Consider the following 23,793-nt stretch of genomic DNA (forward strand, 5'->3'; position numbering starts at 1 on the left):
TCAAGGTACACAACATCCACTGCCCTCCCCTCATCTACCCAGCCAGTCATTCCATCATAGAAGGCTATCAGATTGGTTAAGCAGGATTTCCCCTTGGTGAATCCATGCTGGCTACTCCTGATCACCTTCTTTTCCTCCCTATGTCTGGAGATGACATCCAGAATGAGCTGTTCCATCACCTTTCCAGGGATGGAGGTGAGGTTGACTGGCCTATAGTCGCCTGGGTCCTCCTTCTTGCCCTTCTTGAAGACTGGAGTGACACTGGCTTTCTTCCAGTCCTCAGGCACCTCTCCAGTTCTCCGTGACTTTTCAAAGATGATAGAGAGCGGCCTGGCAACAACACCCACCAGCTCCCTCAGTACCCATGCGTGCATTCCACTCAGGCCCATGGATTTGTGGATGTCAGGCTTGCCCAGAAGGTTGAGATAATCCTATCCTCCACAACCAAAGGAAAGTCTGCCCTTCTCTGGACTTTCTCCCTCCCATCCAGGCTCTGGGATTCTTGAGGGCTGCCCTTAGCAGTGAAGACTGAAGCAAAGAAGGCATTGAGTAATTCTGCCTTCTCTGTATTCCTTGTCACCAGGGCCCCCGCCCCATTCGTTGTGGGCCCACATTTTCCCTAGTCCTCCTCTTGCTGCTGCAAGATTTGAAGAATATTTGAAGAAGCCCTTCCTGTTGTCCTTGACATCCCTTGCCAGACTCAATTCCAGCTGGACCTTAGCCTTCCTCACAGCATCTCTACATACTCTGACTGCATTCCTGTAATTCTGCCAAGTAGCCTGCTCCCTCTTCCACATTCTGTGTACTTTCTTCTTCTGTCTGAATTTGGCCAGGAGCTCCTTGCTCATCCATGCAGGTCTCCTGCCCCTTTTGCTGCACTTCTTACTCATAGGGATGCATTGCTCTTGAGCTTGGAGGAAGTGATGTTTGAATACTAGCCAGCTCTCTGAGACCCCTCTTCTTTCTAGGGCCTTAACTCATGAGATTTCACTGACTAGGTCTCTGAAGAGCCCAAAGTCCACTCTCCTGAAGTCCAGGGTTGCAATCCTGCTTGTTGCCTTACTTCTTTCCTGCAGGATCCTGAACTCCACCATCTCAAGGATTCTGAACTCCATTATCTCAAAGCTCTTCCAGAGCTTTCCCTATTTTAGATGACACAGGATTTTCATCTTGCACCAAACTGCTAGGCAACTGGCTAGCTGGTTGTTTTATGGCTGCCTTATTTCTTCTGTCCTGATCCTAGTGCTATCAGTCCTCACAATAACCTCATGAGTGCCACAAGGGCATGTGGGCCAGTTTCAGTGTTTATGATGGTATAGGTGAGGCTCAGCACAATAACCTTTTTGGTATCCCACAAAATTGCAAGAATTATGTAAAATCTATACATTTCTCCTCTGACAAGAGTAAAAACAAGCCCTTTCAACACAACATAAGCTGCAATGAGAGACTAAGCACATGCAGGACACAGAGAAGGCAAGGCTGAGCCATCCACCCCTATCTGAACAGTAGGCAACTCCAGCTTGAGGCCTCATCAGAAGCAGAAAACACAACAGTCTTTTGTTCTCATTCCCTGGAGGATTAACCAAGCTGCAGGGAATCTGCTGGATTGTCATCCCAAATTAAAATTCCACTCTGGATCTGAGATGCTTTCACCTTTTCATATTTTTTCCCCCTCAAAGCCTTCTGTTTATTTGGTTTTGATTAATTTGAAATTTTCAATGAAAATTGAAGACATGATATGAATTTTGTTTGAGCTCTACAGGTCTGATACCGACCCCAAAGGATTGAAGATCCCTTTGCCCTAGCAATCCCCAAAAGCATTCCTCTTAGCATGCCCCTGATCTCACCAGAAACAGTTTGGTCAATGCTGCAGCATCAGAAATTGGCAAGGAGTATTCCTATTACTTCTAAAAAAAACACTAGAAAAAAGACAGAAAAAGTAACAGTTCTCAGCCATGGAAAAGCATCATGGCAGTAGAGAAGGGAGAAAGCTGGAGAGCTGGAGGGTTTGGAGCAGTGGGGAAAAAAAGCTATGGATGAGGAAGGCACATGGAAAAATGGGTGGTCTTTTGAAAATGCAACAGGAGGTGAGGTCACAAATTGCCTCTGGTAGTAGGAGGAAAGGGGCAACTGTTTTTAGTATAGATCTTTTATGTAACTAAGGCTGAGTTTTTTAACTGAAATTTTCACATATATTTTGGAGGTGTTAATAATTCAGAAAACAGAAGGTGGCCCAAAACTTACAAGATTTGTGCCACAGTCTTTTTTTTTTTTTTTTTTTAAAAAAAAGAACCTAAAGTATGCCCAAGTGAAGAGTAGTTTTGAAAAATATTAATGCCGTATTCCTAGAGAAAACAACACATTCTATTATTGAAACTAAAAGAATAATAAAATACAGGACACACTATCAGTGCCATGCTTTGCTTGGTATATGTCAAGCCTGCTAAGCATTCGTTTATGAAAAGCAAAGGATTCATTTTTCTCTTCTCAGTCACCAGCAAAGGGCTACATATAAGGCCTGCAAATAACGTAGAGTTTTTCTGATCAACAGATACATTTTCTTTTCAAAATGAACATATTCTCCTGTCAGTTCTAGATAAGTTGTAAAATTTTCTTGTTAAAAAACAAGTTTGAGCCCACCATTTTCTGAGTTTCTGCATATTAGTACTTTTCTCTGTTTTTTAGCATTGATCTCTACAGAAGCCTCTACATCTGCTTCATGTTTATGCTGAAGATGATTATTACAATTTCCAAAACAAATGTCTGTTGTTGAACAGGTAATAAAACCTGTACACGTTCTCACAAAAATAAATTTGACTCAGAAAAATATTACAGAAGTTTTCTCCCAATTTCACAGACTTTGGATTTTATAGAGAACTCTTACAAACTTCCCCCATGACCAAATACTTTGTGCAGAAACAAGTAAGTAAAAATAGCATCTTTCTGAAGAAGGCATTGTTCCAATACTGGCTTAACTACAGACACCCTAATAGGTTTAGTCGCCTCCAAAAGGTGATGATGCTTTAGTAGTGACTTTTTATTTATTTATTTTACTCATTATAGTTTGGACTTAGTCCTAATTCTACTGGCCTTTTACAGCAAAGCCTATACATCTGACGATACAGAGCTGGCACTAACAAACTCCTTGACTATAAAAATACGGGGTGGGGGAAAGGGACACATATGTTTTGCAGATTACATCCCAGGTCTCTGCAGTATTCCACAAAGATTTGTCCCAGAGCTCACGTTATTCAGTACCTTCATTAGTAGACTGGATACCAGAACAGAATATGCTTACTAAACTTGTATACAATACCAAATTAGGAGAAACTAGATTAGAATTCTGAGAGCTTAGAAAATTGGTAACAAGTACCGAAAAAGCAGGATACAATTCTGAAAGGGTAAGTGCAAATTTCTCTGGTTATGCTGCCTAATTATAAGTCAGAGAATGATAAAATGGAGCTAGAAACAGTTCTGCAGGAAAGATCTAGTGGCTGTGACAACTTGCAAGCTAGATATGAGTCATAGTTACCATTCTACTGCAAAAAGGAACCCTTAGTGGGATGTATAAATAGAATTGTTCTCTCTAAAGAATGTGAAGTAAATCTCTCATTACACTGATAGTGCCACAGCCCAGCACTGTGTGCAAAGTTTTGCATGTGACCCAACTGGAGAATCATAGAATGGTAAGGTTGGAAGGGACCTCTGGAAATCCATCTAGTCCAACCCTCAGCATAGCCCATATGAGGATTGAGCCCGCAACCTTGGCATTAGCAGCATCATGCTCTAACCAGCTGCGCTAAACCTGCCCCCGGTCTAGAAATGAACTGAACTCTAGAAACTATGACCAGCGATAGGAAAGGCTGACAGGTCTGGCTTGGTGAGGGGTGTGTGTGTGGGGGGGGGTCATAGGACCACTGCAGAAGCTGGTAGCAGCCTAGGGTGAAGAGCCTTGGTGAAGGAGCCGCAGAGCCCCACAGGAGGGAAAGAAACAACATATCTAGCTTACGAAGATAGGCAGGGGGGAAAGGAATAAGCAGCAGCGGCAGCAAGGGTTATTCCAGATACAAGTAGGGACCTATTGGTCTAGCATAGTGACAAGAAACATACTGATGACACTGAGTATAAGTGTACCTTGCCAAATGATCCTAAAATGACCAGATACTGATTCTGCTGCCATGATCTATCTTCCAGATTAGATCACTGAAAGCAAAGGGAGACTACAGAGGACAGAGGCACTTTCCTATACATTCAGCCACAGGTCTACTCAGATTTTAGGGTTTTTGTTTGTTTACAAGATTTGGTGGCATCATGATACAACAAACAAACAAACAAACAAAACCACATAGAATCGTGTGTGGCAGAAGTGACCATAGTAGACCAACCTCCTGCTCAAAACAGCGTAAACTCTAAATTCAGACTAGGTTGCTCCAGGCTTCATTTCTCCAAGAACAGAAATTTCAGCACCTCTCTGAGCAACTTGTCCCACTGTCTAGTTATGCTCACAGGGAATTTTTTTCTTCTTTATGGGCTAAAAATCAAAAATATCCTTCTATTGAAACTGGCAATCAAATATTGGGATCCAGTACAGAAAGGTATACATCCCTCATCAGAAGTTTTAAAGAACATTTATCACAGCTTGAGGCTCCAGTGGAGCTAGAGGGATAGGTGAGTATTTGTTAAGGAAACTTTTAACTTTCTCAATACTATCTTGTATGCAAGTTTAATTCTGTGTTTTTTGGCTCCTTTAGATTGTTACAAAAGGCCTCAACCAGAACTAAGGCTATCACGGATTTAAGCAGCTCTTCATCAGAAACAGTTCCCACTTTAATAAATTGCAGCTTATTTATTATCTTCCAATTTTGGTCTGCCAGGCAGATTTCATACTAAGTGACAGTGCTAAAAGAAAAACTTTCTCCCTGGATAAATCTAGGGGACGCATATGCTACACAAAAGCTCCACAATTTCACTGGTAGCATTCAAGTAATATGCCATTTGTTCAAAAATAAAAAAGGCAAGCCTAATCTAAGACATCTATTGTAGTTATAATGGCTGTTCATCAGTTTAGGTCTGCACTTTGTTCTTAAAGAGCCCAATACCCAATATTTTTTTTTTTTTAAACTGTGATAACAATACATTCATGTTCCCAAATGCTAGTTTGTCCATTGCTCCCTATGACCTTTCATATAACTCTCATTAGTGTCAAGAGTGCCACAGTTACTTTCTACACAAATTGAAACATTCACCTATACCAGGAATTCCTTTATCAGCTCTTTATCTTGAGTTCTATGACTGTGGAACTCAATCAAGTATTTCACTGTTATAAATCCTCTTTTCCTACCTTTGTTGAACTAAGGACTTTGGAGTTCATCACTTACAGCTCTTGGCAAGTTGTTGCTCTCCGTTCCTTCTTTCATTTGGTTCTGCAAGGTTTGATTGAACGTTTCCCACATCATTCTTTCCTTTTCACAACTTCTGCATGAAGTCACAGGGGATGGCCCCAGCTTCTATATCATCCCCTCCAACATTATGTCATTCATTTCTTTAGAATATTCCACCATTAGTGACTTCCTATATTGTAACAACTCAAGGTTCACTATTTTCACAACCCTGTAAGACAGCATATTACCTGCACCACATAAGAATAGCGTTACATTTCTCTTCAGTCAGATAGGGCAAAAAGACATACATACATTTATACATATTTATTGTATCTTTTTAAAAGTAGCATTTGCAGTTACTTTTAAGCATTCACCTCTTCTTCTTCAAATGTGCACGTACTGAGAGAAACAGATACTGGCTTCCAAGTCCAAGATTAATACCAATACATGCCAGAATTAAGCGTCTTTGCTTGTTGGCAGTTCCTGTCAAAATAATATTATACAGTAACAATAGTGTAGAAAAGAACTGTGTTAATTCTTCAGCAATAGGCTGGGGTTGGATTAGCATGACCAAACCATCTTCTCAGAGTTGAAGTACAACAACACTCTCCTGAATACTGAAGCTCACATTTTTTTTTTTCCTTTTGCATCCAGTAGGTGGACAGGACAGTTGATTTTTCTACAGTAGCTTCTTTAGTTGATAAGAAATTTCCCATCATCTACAGGAAAATACTTGTTGCACACTTTATACTTAGAAATGTCTTCTCTTCATGTAACAGCAAAAAAATGCTCGAAACCTGGCACATAGTTAAGAGAACAGGAACAAACCAAATTTCATCCTCAGATAAGCATATGTAACTACTATAGAATTCAATCTAACCCACGCACAAAATTTTACACATACTACAAATAGAAACAGAAGGTATCAGCAAACGACTATTCTTACATTGTTTCAAATTAATTTGCAGCTATACAATTTTAACTGTAATAGAAAAAGGGAAAGGAATATAACAGAACAGGTATGAAGAGAAATATTTTCCAAACTTTTATTTGTGCACATTCATCAGGTGAAAAAGGTAACTTTTACAGCTTCTTTGGTGCCCAATATTCAACATACAAAAATGTAAAAGACCACTCACAAATAAAACACAAGCTCAAACTAAAAGAAAAAAAGTTTTGAAGGTAGTGCACATCGTGACAGCTTTGCTTATGAATACACAGAAATTACTGCAAAAATAAATAGAATGTCTTTTTAAAAGCAGCAATTTCATATCTTGTAAACTTCTGTTTTTACAATACAGCACTGTTAAAAATAAAATCCAAGAGGACTGGAGTTTATACTGTGGCCATGAACAAGTAAAAGAGTCTGTATTCCTCTGCTATAGTTGGTCCAGTTTTCCTTTTTGCTTTTAGTCCAATGTGCAGCAGTCTTTAAAGGTGCTTGGTTAGGGAACCTAACCATTAAGTGGTGAATTATAAAATTTATTTCCTGCTTTCAAACACGAATGGGTAAATCTGTTCCACAGCACTGGCAACAGCCTTTACGTTTGGCCCTGAGATATATTAAGGAAAAAGAAAAAAAAAAGTAGGAAGAGAAAATCAGGGCATCAGTAAGTAAAACAGTAACAGTATCTTTAAAATCAATATATTATTTTTGGCTACGATAACTTTATAGTGTAGACAAAAATAATTCCTCCCACATTTCTCCCAATTCAGGGAAGTCTTCCTCTGATCACTTTTCTTACCTATAATAAAGAGACTGGCAGAAAATGTAATATATTCTAAATAGGTCAATGGCTGAACTACAAATAAATAATACTAGTATTTCACTTTATAACAACTTGCATTCTTTTTGATTTACTGACTTAAAAGAGTTAGCCCAGACAAGAAAGCAGAGATTGATTGACTGAGGTAAGGAAATACTTTTACTTCTGCTGTTCTTTTAGGACTTTGTATTATTCAAAGCCTAGTCACCTCTAGCTCATCTTTTACACAACTGAAAAAGGAAACTATTGTTAAATGATGATGGATTTAATCTAAATATGTTTCAGCAAAATAATATGTTTGAAAATGATAGCTATTACTTTGTAGTCTAGATTTTGGAAATAATTCTGCTGCCTGTAATCCAGGGAATGGTTACTGTCTCAGGAAGAAGCATCTGAAGGTTGCCTAACATCATCTATGAACGTTTGGGGAAAAAAGAGAAGAATGAACAAGCAGTGTTTTCTAATACTACTAGACCATTTTCTGTAATGAACAATTAAGGCTTCAAATGACTGAGCAATAACAGGTCAGAAGAAATTCATCCTGGATACAAGTTGAGTGATGCAGATAAATTAAAATAGCAACTACTCATGTGTTTTAATGCCTGTAAAGTCAGTTTCTTTTTACTTCACTTTAGACTTCAAAAGTTTCTTTCAATTATAGAGATACATTCAAAAACGGCTTCCAAAAATCATAAATAATCTACTTACTGGCTATGTTTCATTTACGTGTATAGTTTGGGAAATGTTGTTTTAGTCAGAATGCTTAGTCAGAAAAACAAAACGGAATGGAATAGAATCCTTCCTGTATTTTCAGACTTTGCAAGTGTAAAGCACTTAAACAAGCCCTGTGAAAGATACTCTGCCTAGAAATGTTTTCTGCCTTCTAGGTAGGCACTGCCTCTTCCTTCAATTTGTCTGCTATTGTAGAAATACAAAGTTCTAGAATAAGACTTCAGAAAGCAGCAGTATGAATAGGCTAGCAAGTTTTGTGAAAATAATGCTGCTCCCTCCCTGCAAGGTTGAAGAGATGTCAAAACTGGAACATTACGGCAAGGAGTGCAAGAGAAGAGACATTTAAAAACAAAACAAAACAAAACAAAAAACCCTCATTGGTTATTTTGAAGGAAGAGAAATTAACATTACTGATACTTCTCCTAACTTCTTCCTATTATACATCAGTTCTTTCTATTTTCTTTTCTCAGTAAAACAAACTTGCTTTTAACCTGTCCCATTAAAAAAAATATATATAGTTTCTTGTATTTATTTAGCATTTCTAGCCCTATATTTCAAGGAGAATTCTTTTAAGTTAGTTATATAAAATGTACTAGTATCTTCGAAATACAAATATTCAAAAGAAACTTCACATGAACATATTTGACAGTATTTCACATTTGGGAGTACAGTCCGGTTGAGGACATGATTAAAAATAAATTTTAAGTAAGAAATTTAAGGCTGGATATTTACTTTCTTAGAAGAAAGGCCTAGGCCAAACAAACTTCAAAAACCAAGAGATCCGAGATATTTAAAATTCATTAGAACAAGTGAACCAAAAGGAAGTAAATCTTTTGTGTTTGCCTTATTTCCCTTAATATCAAAAAGGATGATTTTGGAAACGTGAAAGGGATTTTTGTCCCGTTGGTGTAGTAACAAGAATCTGACTGAAAAGCTAAAGGATCATTAGGAGGTTGATAGGACATGCTGAGAGTCTCAAGCTACAGCAGAAATCCTCAAGCTTCTCATTTATTTTAAATTTAGTTTCTCATTTTGGCTAGACCAGTTGTTCTGTTCAGAACAGATACCACAATCTCCAAACACCTTTTACTCCTATGATTCAGCTTTGCAAATTTTTGGGAGTTTGTCTTCTTAAAAAAAAAATCTTGTGATAACTGTGAGAAATGATCTCCGTTAAGCCTAATTATTTGTTAAGAAATTAAGATGTGAAAATAAAATGCCTACACATGACTTCTGATACCAATATCTCAGCTCTAAGATAGAATTCCAGTTAACCTGATACTGGCTTGTGCAAGCTTTTGTTTCTGCTTCTTTTTAACAGGTATTTTCCAAAACATCAGACTATTCCTACCTGAAAAATCAAGCTGGACACCTTTTAAGTAAACTTGGCAGAAAATGGAAAATGAAAATTAAGAGCAGGGGGAAAAAATAAGGCATAGTATCTCCATAAATTAGGCTAAGATGCAAGACAATTGGGAAAAATCACTGTGATTCAGGTGATTATTCTCCCACAAGCAACCTCCTGTTAACAGGAGACAGCACTCATCTGAAGAACTGCAAATATTGGCCAGTTTCCGTTGCAACAAAATGCAATTGCTATATTATACATTTCTGTTTATCTCCCATTTAAAAGTATGCATTTATAACAGAGCTGTTGATGCTACATGCAGTGTAGTTTGCAGCATTACACAGATGAAAAACAGGTAGAAAAATCAAATTTACAATATTTAACTAAATAACAAATATCTTGCATTCTCAAGTAAAAAGTCTTACTCCACTCTGTTTTTATAAAAATTGACTATGACCATTCTTATTGAAATATTTTTTTTTTGGGGGGGGGAGGGAGGGAGGAAGAAGGGGGCTACCAGTAATAACATTTTCTCTATACTTTCCCTACAACCATCCAGACACCTTCAAAAACGAATTAGATTCTAGCACTGAGAAACAAAGTATCTCAAAAGCATTTTGACTGTTTTGAAAGCTTTCCTTCCGTAAGATGACTGGCTCCAAAAGTTAAATATTCCCAACAAGTTAAATATTTAATTTTGACATCAAAATACCTGTAACTGTGATACTGCCTGTTGAAAAAATCTGTAAGGTAGCTCTGAGAGTTTTTATCCTGTAACACACTGCAGGATGAAGTTCTGGTTCATAACTAGAAAACAAAATAAAAGGTCAAAGGTAAATCTGTAACTAAAAAGAAAAGCTTAAGAAATATACCAAGACTATAAAAGCTTAAAATCCTACCATACCTCGCATGAGGTCTGTTATTCTTTGTGAATTCTGGCAATCTGATCTCAAAGGGCATGTTGCACACTGCTAAAACATTCACAACTTTAAAATCTGTGAAAATTACCTTTTCAAAAGAGAGAGAGAAAAAGAGACATTAAAAATAGAAAAAGCAAATGTATAGGATGCAAAAAAGCACACATTTGAAGATTTTATTTTGTTGTGATTTCAAAATGAAAACCTTGTAATTGATACATTTCTTATAAGAATCTAAATGGTACTTACTGAGCTCAAACTGTACAACAGAAAGATAAAGTAAAAAACAACTGCTGAATGAGGTATTTCACAGTTACATGGTTACACTACTCTCGCCAGTAGCTCCATGTCTCTCTTGTACTGGGGAGCCCAGAACTGGACACAGGACTCAAGATGAGGCCTCCCCAGGGCTGAGTAGAGGGGCAGGATCACCTCCCTCGACCTGCTGGCAACACTCTTCCCAGTGCATCCCAGGAGACCAGTGGCTTTCCTGGCCACAAGGGCACCTTGCTGGCTCATGGTCAGCTTGTCATCCACCAGCACTCCCAGGTCCTTCTCTGCACAGCTGCTCTCCAGCAGGTCAGCCCCCAGCCTGTACTGGTGCCTAGGGTTATTTTTCCCTAGGTGCAGGGCTCTGCACTTGCCCTTGTTGAACCTCATGAGGTTCCTCTCTGCCCAAGTCTCCAGCCCGTCCAGGTCTCTCTGAATGGCAGCACAGCCCTCAGGTGTGTCAGCCACTCCTCCCAGCTTGGGATCATCAGCAAACTTGCTGAGCAGCCACTCTGTTACAGAATCATAGAATCAGTAAGGTTGGAAGGGACCTCTGGAGATCATCTAGTCCAACCTCCCTGCTCAGCAGGCTCACCTAGCCATGTTAGACAGGGTTGCATCCAGGCGGGCCTTGAAGATCTCCAGAGATGGAGACTCCACAACCTCTCTGGGCAACCTGTTAATTCATACCTCTGTATTAAACACATTTACCTCGAAAATAAAGTAAGTTAAATAGCTCATAGGACATTAATATAAGCACGGAAAGAGCTTAGATTCATTGTTACAAAAATCTTTTGATATAGTTTGGAAAAAAATGTCTTTAATGTCTGGTTGTGATATAGCACTTTTACTACAGGTAAGAATAAGAAAGAAGATGAAAATTGTTTTGTTTCAATTATCCAGTGGTCAGTATGGAGAGCTGGTTTTCACGTCTCTACTTTCTGAAATCAAGCCAATATTATTGGCTTTCAGTTATTCTCTGCCCATAGTCATTTTATATGACAGTAAAATAGCCAACATACAATTCCAAGACAAATCAGTACAATAGTGAGAAGTTAATGTTGCCAACATCACCAAGGAAATTTTTGTTCACTTTCTGAAAATGCCTAACCTTACAACAATCAGTCCTCAACTTTTTAAAAAGTAAACAATGAATGGAAGCAGCTAATCCTTGTAAACTATCAGTAAAGTCCTCAAAGTATGTTCCACCTAAACTGACAACTTTGTTATAAAGCTAGAATTTGGTCCCTCTATTCTGGATGCACTGTTTCACTCACTGTTTGCATCTTCCACTCCAATGGATGTTCACTCCACAATGAGTTTAATGGATACATTTGTAACAAGCGGCTAAGCTCTGCTCTCAGTTTGTTTTAAGGCAAAGGGGGTAGTAAGTCACTCTTACCTTTAAGTACTATAATCAGTAAGTCACTCTTACCTTTAAGTACTATAATCAAAGGTTCCCACTTTCTCTTTGCTTTGTTGCCATTTTGTTTTTTATTTTTCAAAAAGGACAGCCACTGTATCTACTTAATTGTCTGTTGGTAAACTTAAACTGTGTAAACAGCACAATGCGGTACCAAGAAGTTCTAAAATGACACATTTTAGCACTCATTCAAGCTGCTATCTCTCAACTCTCACTATCAACTCCAAGCAAGTTGTGTTTTTGACTAAGCTCATAAACCTAAGCTCATAAAAAGAAGAGTTTCATATCTCTAGTATTTTATTTGACTTATTTCCTGGTGCACAACCTGACAGCACATAAGCATTGTTTCCCACTTAATTAAGAAGCTCAAAGTTGCCCCAAACAAGAGACACATGTATTTGTTATTCCACCAGAAACAGTGAGGAGAAAGTGTGTTCAAATAACAGGTTTTGCTCTCTACTACTTCTTCCAAATAAATCTTCAAAGTAACATAAAAACTCTGTGAGATACATCTGCAAGTGGTTCATTTATGAAATGACTGTTGTTGTTCATTAGCTAGTAAAGAAGCACTACTGTGAACTGCCAAATGAAACTCAAACTCACAAAATAAAATAGCTTCTTCTAACAGTACCTGGAGAATGTATGCTACTGCAAAAGGAGCATCCGAGAAAAAACATGCTGCCTGCTAAATTGTTATGGTACCTCCTCTCTGTTTCTTTCTGTAAAATTGACTAGCAGCATTACTTGAATCATGTGAGTCCTTTTTCATTATGATTACCTGAAAACCTAGTTTCTGTAGACTACGAGCTAATCGTCTGGCACCAAATTTAGCTTCTTCTTCACTATAAAGAAGAAAGACAAAAGTCTGCTGTTATCAGAAGCACAGTATGTATTTGTATGCATATATATGACAATAAACACTCAGACTACCAAATGAAGCATTCAGTTACATAACACATGAACTATGTTCACAGGGATAGCCTTCATTTCATCCTACTGTACATATTACAGTACATTTTCACTGTCTAGATATTTAAATAGCATCCCTTATGTCCAGTTTAAAGAATATCTTAGCACTCACAGCTCCAGCTTAAGTCAGTGGGAGCTGAACTGGGAACTGTATTTTGATCATACATCATACTGAATAAAACACAAATATGATCACAGGGAATCTGAAGTTGGCTATCCTGAACTGGCGGTTATTTTTCAACCTACTCTCTTTTAAAATGGGCTTGTTAACTTCCTCAGAGGATTAGAAAAGAAGGCAATGTTTATGACACATTCATACTAGTAGGAAGCATCAAATAAAGTTTAGAAAAAAAGCTCCCAATGTGTAGTAACCAGTGTACAGGGCCACAGATAAAAAGACAAAAAAAAATGTATCATATAAATGCTAACATTGCTAACCGCCTTCCATTTTAAGGCGGAGATCATATACAGAAAGTATGCAGATTTATCACTCTACCTAGCCTTCATTCCATAGCGTGGACGTATCTTAGGGAATTTAGCTGTTAGAATTTAGCAAGTCTCTGCTGCACATACCTGAACTAAGAGTTTTCTTTGGCTTCTTCCTAGTCCCTCAACAATATATAACTTGATTTAATTCAGATAGATTTTCATGAAATAATAAGACAGACATCACTAAGAATAGATCATCCCTTCCCAAGTTTCAAGTTCTGGCTAAAAATATTGAATTCTTAAATAGTCTTCAAAAGAAAATTCCAGAATCTTCTTCATAAAGTAGTAGTTTTCCAGGAAGGCTGAACTGTTGTTGCTCAAGATTTCAAGTTAGTTCAAGGCAGACACTTAGCACATAAACACTTAGCTTGGCAAGGATCTGTGTGTGACCCAGCATGAGGCAATCTTAATAGTGGCAACTACCGCCTCTTGCTATCTTTTTCATCCACTACATTACATTTTAAAATCCACAAGCTCTTCAGCTAGAGAAAGGCTCTTCATGAACTCACCTTGTGGCTCCTGTGCAAATAACTTTTCCTGAGGACCAAATTGTGGCCGTAATCCTAGGTTTCCTAAGCTTCATTAATACTTTCTAAAAAAAATAAAAATAATAAAAAAATTGAAAATCAGTGTTAGTTCAATTTCATACTGGGAAAAAATCCTGCTATACTAATAATACTTCGTTTAATTTTTGATAGCCTCAAACTGTTCTCTTTCAGTAATTAAAAAAAAGCAATAGCTGTGAAGAGCAAGATAAATCTAGAATACTTTAGCCAGCGATTCAGTGTTCACATAACAGATTAAATGAAGATATTTTCCTCTGAATAAAAAGTTGAAAGCCATGAGCATTGTGCTACTGACTCCTTTCCTGAAATGTTGTTATCTTATTTATAAATAATTCTGATGCAGATCTGCCAAGTAACAAAGGTCAGATGAAATTCATTCAGCTGACTCCTCCTTTACACACCTCTGCTGCTGGATTACTTGTTACAGGTTAAGTCCTGCACAGAACTGCAATCTCATCGCCTGCTCTGTGACCACATCAGACATGCAGGATGAGGGGGTACAACTTCTGGGGACCTACAAAGGCCTCCCAGAAGGCACATGCCACAGCTACAGTCTAGTCCTATGGCTTCCCTCCCTTTGTATGATCTAACACAGCATTATCTCACAAGTTAGGAAAGGAGATAGTTGAGAGATCTGTTGATCCAAATGCTAAAGCTTCCCCATATCTTTAGAGTATGTACCTTCATACTGTTTTCCCTCTTTTCCCCTGTTGCAGGATATTTTCTGTTTGTCACCTTCACTTTTAACTGTAGTTGCTTTACCTCATTCCTTGATCTGTAATAAATTTTTTACCCTTTAGTGGATCTGAAATCTCTCTCTTCCCTCCCACCTTCCTTTTCTTTTTTTTTTCCCTCTAATCTAAGATCAAAATGCATTCTGCTTAGTATTTCCTTGCTTGTCATGTAAAAGATGCTTTCATTTCAACACATTGAATATGACAGGATTAAACAATATCTTTCACAAATCATTTCCCCCCCTGCTAAATTGTGACCGAATTCAGCAGATTCTCATTTTCTCAATTTGTGAGCAGCTACAAACACACCTGCATCTGGCTGTTATTAAAAAAAAATGCAATTTTTGGACATCAGAATGTACTGTCCTGACAAATGCATCAAATTTTGGGAGGCAAGATGGACCTGGAGATGTAACAGGTCTCATCGTATATCCCATAATCACCTCAGGAGTTGCACAAACCTAAACTAATAGCTTCCTGCAGTCTTTTGAGACAATAGTTACCCCTCTGCCCTATTGTCGGCTTAGTATATAATGAAAGATAAAATGTCTAGCAAGACAGAAATACAGAAATAAAACTATTCTGTTCTCTATCCAAAAGCGCAAGAATGTTTAGCTTAAAGACATTTCTAAAAATATGTACTTGAGGTATACTGAATCTCTTACCCCAACATCACGCTTGTATATCACATTTGCTCCTTCTAATGCAATCTTCCTCAAGTTTAAATGACATCTTGTTCTAAAAACACACACTACGTTTGTGATTAAAATGTCCAATGCAACATCACTGTCTGCATCCATTGGGGTGATTTACAACTCAGTTTTCACACCAGCACACCATGAAGATCACATCCTGAGAAGGAAAATGATAAAAATTAAACATACCAGCAGAAAATTGCCTGTTAATATTCTTGTTACATAAATCAGTCCCTTAAATGAGACAAGGAGCAGAAGCGACTACATTCTGACTCATTTAAGTTAACTGGAGCGTGGGGGGTGTCTTGCATCCTGTATGCTAGGAAATGGAAGGTTATCCGTTTAAGCCATGTTGCCAGACTTAGGAGAAATAAAGTGTTTACATATAATAATTAGACTTACTGGTTAAATATGTTATATATCTTATACACTATATTAGGATGCAATAAAGAGGACTAATGCTATTTCTGTAGCTCCAACAGACAATCTTTCCTCAACTTTTTTGAGAATGTTGTTAGGCATATCAAAAAAATGTATTTCTCTCATTGTTTAGGTTGATAATTCTGAACAGCTTGACATTGGTGCTGGAATGGATGAGCCTGCTAAATAACTTTGAAGCTAACACAGGTTACACAAACTGCAGCCTGTAGAAAGCCTGCCAAGAAAGCTTAGCCATGTTCACCCAACACTCTTGGCCCATCCCTCCAAATATGATGCAGGCCATACAAATTGTCCTGATGGCAGCTGTTTTTAAGAATGAGCCTAAGTTATTGTGAAGGTATGGGACTGTTTCCCTGTGCATGCACACTAATCCTAAAGGAAGCCAGCAATCAATCATTCAGCTTGCCTATGCACATTAAATCACAGAATCATAGAATCAGTAAGGTTGGAAGGGACCTCTGGAGATCATCTAGTCCAACCTCCCTGCTCAGCAGGGTCACCTAGAGCATGGTAGACAGGGTTGCGTCCAGGCAGGCCTTGAAGATCTCCAGGGAAGGAGACTCCACAACCTCTCTGGGCAACCTGGTCCAGTGCTCCGTCACTCTCACAGGGAAGAAATTCCCCCCTCACGGTCAGGCAGAACTTCCTGTGCTTCAATTCCTGCCCACTGCCTCTTGTCCTGTCACATGGGACAATGGAAAAGAGTTTGTCCCTGTCCCCTTGACACCCTCCCTTCAGGTACTTGTACACATTGATAAGATCCCCCCTCAGGCTTCTCTTCTCCAGGCTAAACAAGCCCAGCTCTAACAGATGTTCCTCACAGCGCAGGTGCTCCAGCCCTCTGATCATCATCTTTGTAGCTCTACACTGGACTCTCGCCAGTAGCTCCATGTCTCTCTTGTACTGGAAAGCCCAGAAATGGACACAGGACATGAGATGAGGCCTCCCCAGGGCCGAGTAGAGGGGCAGGATCACTTCCCTCGACCTGCTGGCAACACTCTTCCTAATGCATCCCAGGAGACCAGTGGCTTTCCTGGCCACAAGGGCACATTGCTGGCTCATAGTCAGCTTGTCATCCACCAGCACTCCCAGGTCCTTCTCTGCACAGCTGCTCTCCAGAAGGTCAGCCCCCAGCTTGTACTGGTGCCTAGAGTTATTTCTCCCTAGGTGCAGGGCTCTGCACTTGCCCTTGTTGAACCTCATGAGATTCCTCTCTGCCCAGCTCTCCAGCCTGTCCAGGTCTCTCTGAATGGCAGCACAGCCCTCAGGTGTGTCAGCCACTCCTCCCAGCTTGGGATCATCAGCAAACTTGCTGAGCAGCCACTCTGTCCCCTCATCCAGGTCACTGATGAAGAAGTTGAACAGGATGGGACCCAGTCCTGAGCCCTGGGGGACGCCACTAGCCACCGGCCTCCAGCTAGACTCTATGCCACTGATGATGACCCTCTGAGCTCTGCCTTTCAGCCAGTTCTCAGTCCACCTCACTGTCCCCTCGTCTAACCCATGATTCATGAGCTTCTCTAGGAGGATGCTATGGGACACAGTGTCAAAAGCCTTGCTGAAGTCAAGGTACACAATGTCCACTGCTCTCCAGTCATTCCATCATAGAAGGCTATTGGATTGGTTAAGCAAGCACTTCATTCAGTGGAGGACTTGGAGACCAGGAGTTGGGCTACCACTTGCAGCCCATCCTGAGACTGTCAGACATCCATTCTGTAAGCATGTCAAAGACAAGAGAGTTGACATTTCAAATACTTTACCTGAGTTTTATCTAAATAGAGAATAGGAGGGGGGAAAAAAGTGGAAGAATATTGGTATACAGTAAAAAGGACTTATATCAACATATGGCAGTTTATTAAGAAATTTTTCTTCATACAAGGACGTAAAAATCTTAGCTCTATGACAAGAGAATGCTTTTAAACAAAGTTATTTGCTGTCAAATAAGTGCATTTGACAAGCAACTTAAGCAGAGTACAAGCTAGGAAATAGAAACAATAAGGTCTCAGACTGCTCTTCATCCATTCATGTTAAATTTCTGTATTTCATCCAAAATGAACATAACATAAAGAGCAAAATCAAATAAAAAAAAAGTCATATATACAAATTTCTCCATACAGTCATTTCTACAAAAGAAAGGAGACTATGTGTCAAGAATATATGCATTATAGGCTGTTATATATATATGCATATACATACATACATATGTATACATACGTATGTATGTATGTATGTATATATCACTTCGTAAATTTCAGGTAAATAATACAAAGCCAAAATATTCCAAGGTACAAAGTTAACAATATTGTTATAATTGTTTCTGACTATTTTAATACTGACTTCCTATAGATGACGTAGCTTCTAATTAAGAATTCGCTCAAAGTGCATCTTTGACGATGACTGAATGAGAGTTGTAGAAATCATAATACAAAAGTGATAATCCATTGTGCAGATGCGCTTTACGTATGGGATCAGTTGCTGTCAAGTCAACTGCTGTATAGGCTGTCTGTTTTACTCTGTAGTTGGGTCCCTGCCTAAAGAATTATTTCATAGTACTTGGCTTTTCCAGTAAAAGGAAAGAGGAAATGGTGATAACAGAAAAGAGATAAAGAAGAGAAAGGAGAAAAAACCCATGGACATAAAATCAAAGGCCATGTTGTCGTTGTATGGCAGTGATATTAGGTAGGCAGGGAGGCAAAAAAGAATAGAATAAACAGTAGTTAATTAATATTCCAGATTTTTTTTCTTTAAACCAAAGATTGCTTGTATTCTCAAACTTAAAAATTATTTATCCTATCTGGTTGTGATGAACTACTACAGACTGGGTTAGCAATTTATGGCACTGGATCCAAAGATAGCACATGTGCAGATTTTGAACGGCACGCAGGCAGGGCCAGCACTGAGCAAGGAGCTGGAACCCATGGCATCTTGAGACAGGCATTTGTTTTCAGCCCTGGCTCCAACTCTTGTCTCCTGCGGAGTTCACTTACTGGAACACAGGAGCAATTCTCTTACAAGAAGACAAGATATCTCCGATCAGCAGTATCTCCCACTTTTCACTACTTTTCTCCTGGCATACTTAATCTCCAAGAGTACCTATAACACACAATACCCTTGAAAGGCTACTAATCTCTAAGCAAGCTATAATACTGTATCACAATATCCCCATAAAATACTGATATATTGCCTTAAATGGATGCTAGTAGAGAAGTCACATGGTCTTTCATGTCAGAGGAAAAAGTGGTTAAAATAGATGAAAATTACAATGAAAGGATAAGACCTATCATTAAGACCTAAAAGAAAAAATCAGAACACTAATATGCTGTAGAACTGTCAGCCAGGATGTTTTCAAACCTAGCACACCTTGGTTAGAAATACTTTCATAGATTTTAACAGGGGAAAAACTATGATATTACAGTAATGTACCCTCATTTTCCTTAAATGTATTCTGAAAGTTCAAAGGACAAACAGATATTTAGGCAGGAGCTTTTTTATTTAAAATGTAATTTTAGCTAAAAGTAATATACTAGACTATACTTTATGACATTAAATTAAAAAGGGACACAATTTGTTATAGAAGCAGTACTTGAATATAATGTAAAATTCTCTGAAAGCTACCTTTATTCTACTCTGTTACCGATCTAACAGAGGTATTTCATTGTATGATATTTCACCCAAATGTTGAACACTTCAAATATTTGTTACTTTTTCTCATTTGTATTCAGAAAACACTTATTTTACTGCTGAAAATACTATTAGTAACCATTAAGAATCTGAATATGCGTCAAATTTTCAAATACAATATGCACATTCCTATTTTGTAACATAAACATAATGATAACCTCTTTCAACGCACAGTTCAGTAATACTGAGTAAAACAAAATGGTTCTGTATCGAGAGGTGAAAATTTTGACTTAGATACTACTTTCCAAACACTGAGTAAATTTGATCTCCTGCAACTCATACTTTAGTTATTCATTTTAATGTCACAAGCTGTATTGACAACAAAGGAAAGATTCTAGGGAAAAGAAGTGCTGCTGCCTTCCTTTAGGAGGTCTCAAAGAAATACAGATTCATAGGAACCACTTCAGTAGAGGTGCGGAAGTTAACTGATTAAAAAACGAAATAAAACAAACAACAACAAAAAAAACCCACATGCACCCTATAAAAATATCTGAAGAATACATTTATAAAAAAGTGTAACAATTTTGAACATGTTCTTCATTTGTATATACATATACATACATACAAGTAATAGGACCAGCTGGAAAAAAGGAGTCCTAGCCAACATCCTGATATTCCTCTCTTCCAGCATTCCCTTCTCATCTGTGGTTATTGATGCACCCTACTGTTCCCCTGCTGTGTAGCCTTGAATCGATAAGTCATTTCCAAAAATTTGAATTTCTGCACTTCTGTTTCTTGTCTCTAAAATGGGGAAAGGACTGTCCCCATGCTTTTACTAAGTCATTTTGATATCAGGCTATAAGGCTGTTGCTGTATGTATCTGCCTGTAATTATACCATAGTCGAGCAGTTACAGTCATAGAACAGATGTACAGAACAAAAGCTAAACATTAGGTTCTTTGCAGTTCTGGATTTGCCAAATTTCTAAGTTGTTATTATTAATAAGTTATTATTTTTTTGGTTAATTTTGCTCAAAGATTTTCTTATCTGAGTCTTAGAAGTATGGCAGCTTAGATCTCATTTTTAAAAGCATGTTTCCAACTATTAAAAACAGACCAAAATAGAAAGTAAAATCATTTACTTTTCCATATATGGAACATCTATTTTATTTCATTCAGCTTTCTTTGGAGCGAGAAACTAACTAACTTCGATTTCAAGTTCTCTTACATCAGCATAACGTACTCTACCCATACAGAGAAAAGCTTAAATACATAATTTAGAAGTTTCCATTATAAATTTCCTTGGTGAAATAAAATAAAGCTTGTTCTCTATAGAAAACATAGATTTTAGGGATACTGCCAGAGCAGTAGTCCAAGAAAAAGAAAGAAGAAAATAGCTAAACAGGTGAAGTGGAGTAAGGAACATAATAACAAGAGTCAATCTAAAGGATATCTGACTCTGAAAATAATGTATTCTACACTGAAATAGACAATTTCTCAAATCAAAGTAAGAAATACTTTGAAGGTAGAAGTGAAGCATTACTCGTATCTCCCCAGCTAGGCGCAAGGCCATACTATTTTAGATACTACATAAACACACGTGAAGACGCACACCCTGCACTGAAATATTACAATCTAAAAAAAGCCAGCTCTTTCCGTCCCCCCCACCCCCCGAAAAAAAAATCCTAAACCAAACTAACAACACCATCATCATCAAAGGGAGTGGAAAGCCATTTGGGACGGAATACATAAACACAGTATTATTTTAAGCCTTTGGCTACCCTTAATCTGAGTAACTCAGAGGAGTAAAGGTGAACAGAATATCTAGCAATGGTTATGTTCATGTCAGAAGAGTTTAACAAACCCTTCTTTCACACACAGTGTCAACATAAATATCTTCTGCTAGTTATTTTTAACATCACTCCAGTTCACCAACTGACCCCACAAAATGTTCCAACAGCCCAACTAAAGGGATAGCTGTCACTATTACTCAAATAAGCTAGTCAAACTAACAACAGCTTGAAAGTATCTTTGAAGAATTTAACAGAAACCTCTACGTTAGAGCACAGAGCACACAAAAACAGGAAGAAAGAAAGAGTGGATTACACTCTCTTAGTGAAGGTGAATTTCTAAGATTGGTGTTCTGCCCATCAGGAAACAGGTCCCCTCCATGAAACTCTGGAGGTGACAGGCCTCCAGTCTGCTAGTATTCTTGTATCCTATATAGCCACAGTGGTAAGTGGATGACTCCCGAGAACTGAAGGCAACATAGCTATAATCTGTCTAGAAAATCCTGACCCAAACAGCTTTCTACATTACCACCACAGGGCTAGAAGGCTTTTATTTAGTGTCATCTCCAGTGGCAACTTAAATTTTCCCTAAAGCTAAAGACTATTGTGAAGCTAATAGTCTCATCCTTCAAGACTTACACAGTGATATGACTATTTCCTACTTAATGCAAATAGAGTATCTTCTGGAGAAAACTTCCAAATATGCATAAAATACCAAAATAGAGACTTTTACAATTAAACCAGTAAACAGAATGATGATACTAGCTATCCCATGAGCAAGTAGGACACAAATGCCCAATCCTGCTGTCAAATCTCTTGGATAAGCCTGCTGTGTCCCCTACAGAATTGGGGGTTTTCCAACACAAATCTAGTTGCCATACAGAGCCAAACAGCATATTGAACAAGATCAGGAAGCACACTTTTAGATAATAATTTATATCATGTCATCTTCCTCAAATCTATCTCACCAGAAAAAACTGTTCGCATCCTAGGTTAGGATGACTTGCATCCAATTTTGTGCCATCTCTCCCTTTTAACATCAAATAACAACCTAACGCTAGGCACTAGGAAATAATCTTTTGTCTTTATAATACATGGAAAACTACCATACATACGATAAGTCTCATCCAACAGGTTAGGTAGCTATTCCAAACTGATCAAAAACTATTAAAATAAAAGGTCTGTTGTTACAAAATATTTTAATGACAGTTAAGTCTCATCTCACTCTCAATGAAGCATTTACCATTTGAATGTTGCAGCTCAAGAAACAAATATTCTTCCTATTCATACAGCTACAAATCTCAAAGTCCTTTTATTTACTAGCCCAATGTCACATCATTTAGATTTGGATATATATTTTTTTCCCTTCATTTAAATCCCTGCCAAAAACTTCTCAAGAAAATTTAAGAGAAACAAAACACAGCCATAAGGCCTACTCAGCCTGGCAGTTGCCACTTCCCAATTTTGGATTATTTACCCACTTATGTTACCTGGACTAAAGTATATTTTCGTCGCATTTAAAAGGGCTATTAAAAAGCCCTAATCCATCTAATAGATTATTTTGGAGACTTACACAATCACTTTTTTTCGTGAGCAAGTCCTTGCCCTTTTGAGAAGCCTCTACCGGTTGCCAGGAAACGAGTCGTCTCCCGTGGAGGATGCTCGGGTCGTTCTCCTTCCTCCTCTTACCTCTTCCCTTCCCCCGACACGGAAACTCGAGAGCCACGAACCGGTATCACTCCCACGACTACCCCGGCGCGAGGGAGAACGGAAACCGCGCAAGAAACCCGACCCGGCCACGGCGAGGAAGGAGGAGAAAAGGCCACGCGCTGCCTTTTCTCAGCCGCTTCCACCTCAGCCGGGAAACGGCCCTTCGGGAAGGCCGGGGAGGGGGTAGCAGCGGGGCCCAACGGCCGCCCCGGCGGCGCGCGCGGTCCCGCCGCCCCGCGCGGGGGCTGGAGGTCACGGCGCGCCGAGGCGGCGGCGAGGAGCGCGGCGGCGAGGAGCGCGACGGCCCGTCGGCGGGCGCCAGCCGTTACCGTGCGGGCGGTTGGGCGGTCGGCGCGGCGGTTGGCGACTGGCGGTTGGCGGGTGCCCGCGGCAGCGGCGCGCGCGGTTGGGGCTTGGGGGGGGAAGGAGGGCGGTTGCTACGGGCCCCGCCGCTCGCGCCCTTTGTTGTTCCGGGTCCTGGGCCGAGTCCCCGCGACAATAAACATCCCCCAACGCCGCGGGCATAGACTCCGCGACGGCTAGAGCGGCCGCCGGAAGTCTCTGAGGCGGACGGGGAGGAAGCGTGTGGTGGAGGGGGCGCGCTAGCAGCGCGTTTCCGCTTTCGTCTTGAGGCGCTTCGCGCGGGAGCTGGGCGGGGTGGGTGCTGCGCGAGGCGGGGTGCCGCCCCGGGCGGTTAACGGTCGCCGCGGCGGGCGGCGCCCGGCGGCTCCTCCTGCGCCGCGGGCGGGTGCCGTACCGTGTCGCCGCGCGGTTGCGGCCTGGTTATCCGTCGGCGCTGGCCGAGCCCCGGGAGCCCGAGGGCGGCGATGGCCTGTGTTCGGCTGCCCTTGCGCTCTGACCAGACCAGATCGTGAGCGCTGGTCTTGACGCACTTCGGTAACCTTTAGTTAGGATTCACTGCAACAGCACGCTGCCGCTGCAG

The 23,793-nt window shown here is 39.6% G+C and overlaps 1 protein-coding gene across 2 annotated transcripts; it reads right to left on the reverse strand.

The window, feature by feature from the left end:
* Positions 1-5,690: 5,690 nt before the first annotated feature.
* Positions 5,691-23,430, reverse strand: TBPL1 (TATA-box binding protein like 1). 2 transcript variants are annotated; one of them, XM_062572525.1, is made up of 7 exons: positions 23,180-23,430; positions 15,261-15,447; positions 13,805-13,887; positions 12,616-12,679; positions 10,132-10,235; positions 9,940-10,034; positions 5,691-6,934 (listed from the first exon to the last, which is right to left on the reverse strand). In XM_062572525.1, the coding sequence occupies exons 2-7, from the start codon at positions 15,393-15,395 to the stop codon at positions 6,864-6,866; spliced, it is 552 nt and encodes a 183-aa protein (XP_062428509.1). In that variant the 5' UTR covers positions 15,396-15,447; positions 23,180-23,430; the 3' UTR covers positions 5,691-6,863. The 2 variants fall into 2 exon arrangements, with proteins under 2 accessions (XP_062428509.1, XP_062428510.1); XM_062572526.1 differs by lacking the exon at positions 23,180-23,430 and adding an exon at positions 22,714-23,047.
* Between the last annotated feature and the right edge of the window lie 363 nt (positions 23,431-23,793).

This window comes from Rhea pennata, chromosome 3, assembly GCF_028389875.1.
Source record: "Rhea pennata isolate bPtePen1 chromosome 3, bPtePen1.pri, whole genome shotgun sequence".
In the NCBI taxonomy this organism is placed as follows: Eukaryota; Metazoa; Chordata; class Aves; order Rheiformes; family Rheidae; genus Rhea; species Rhea pennata.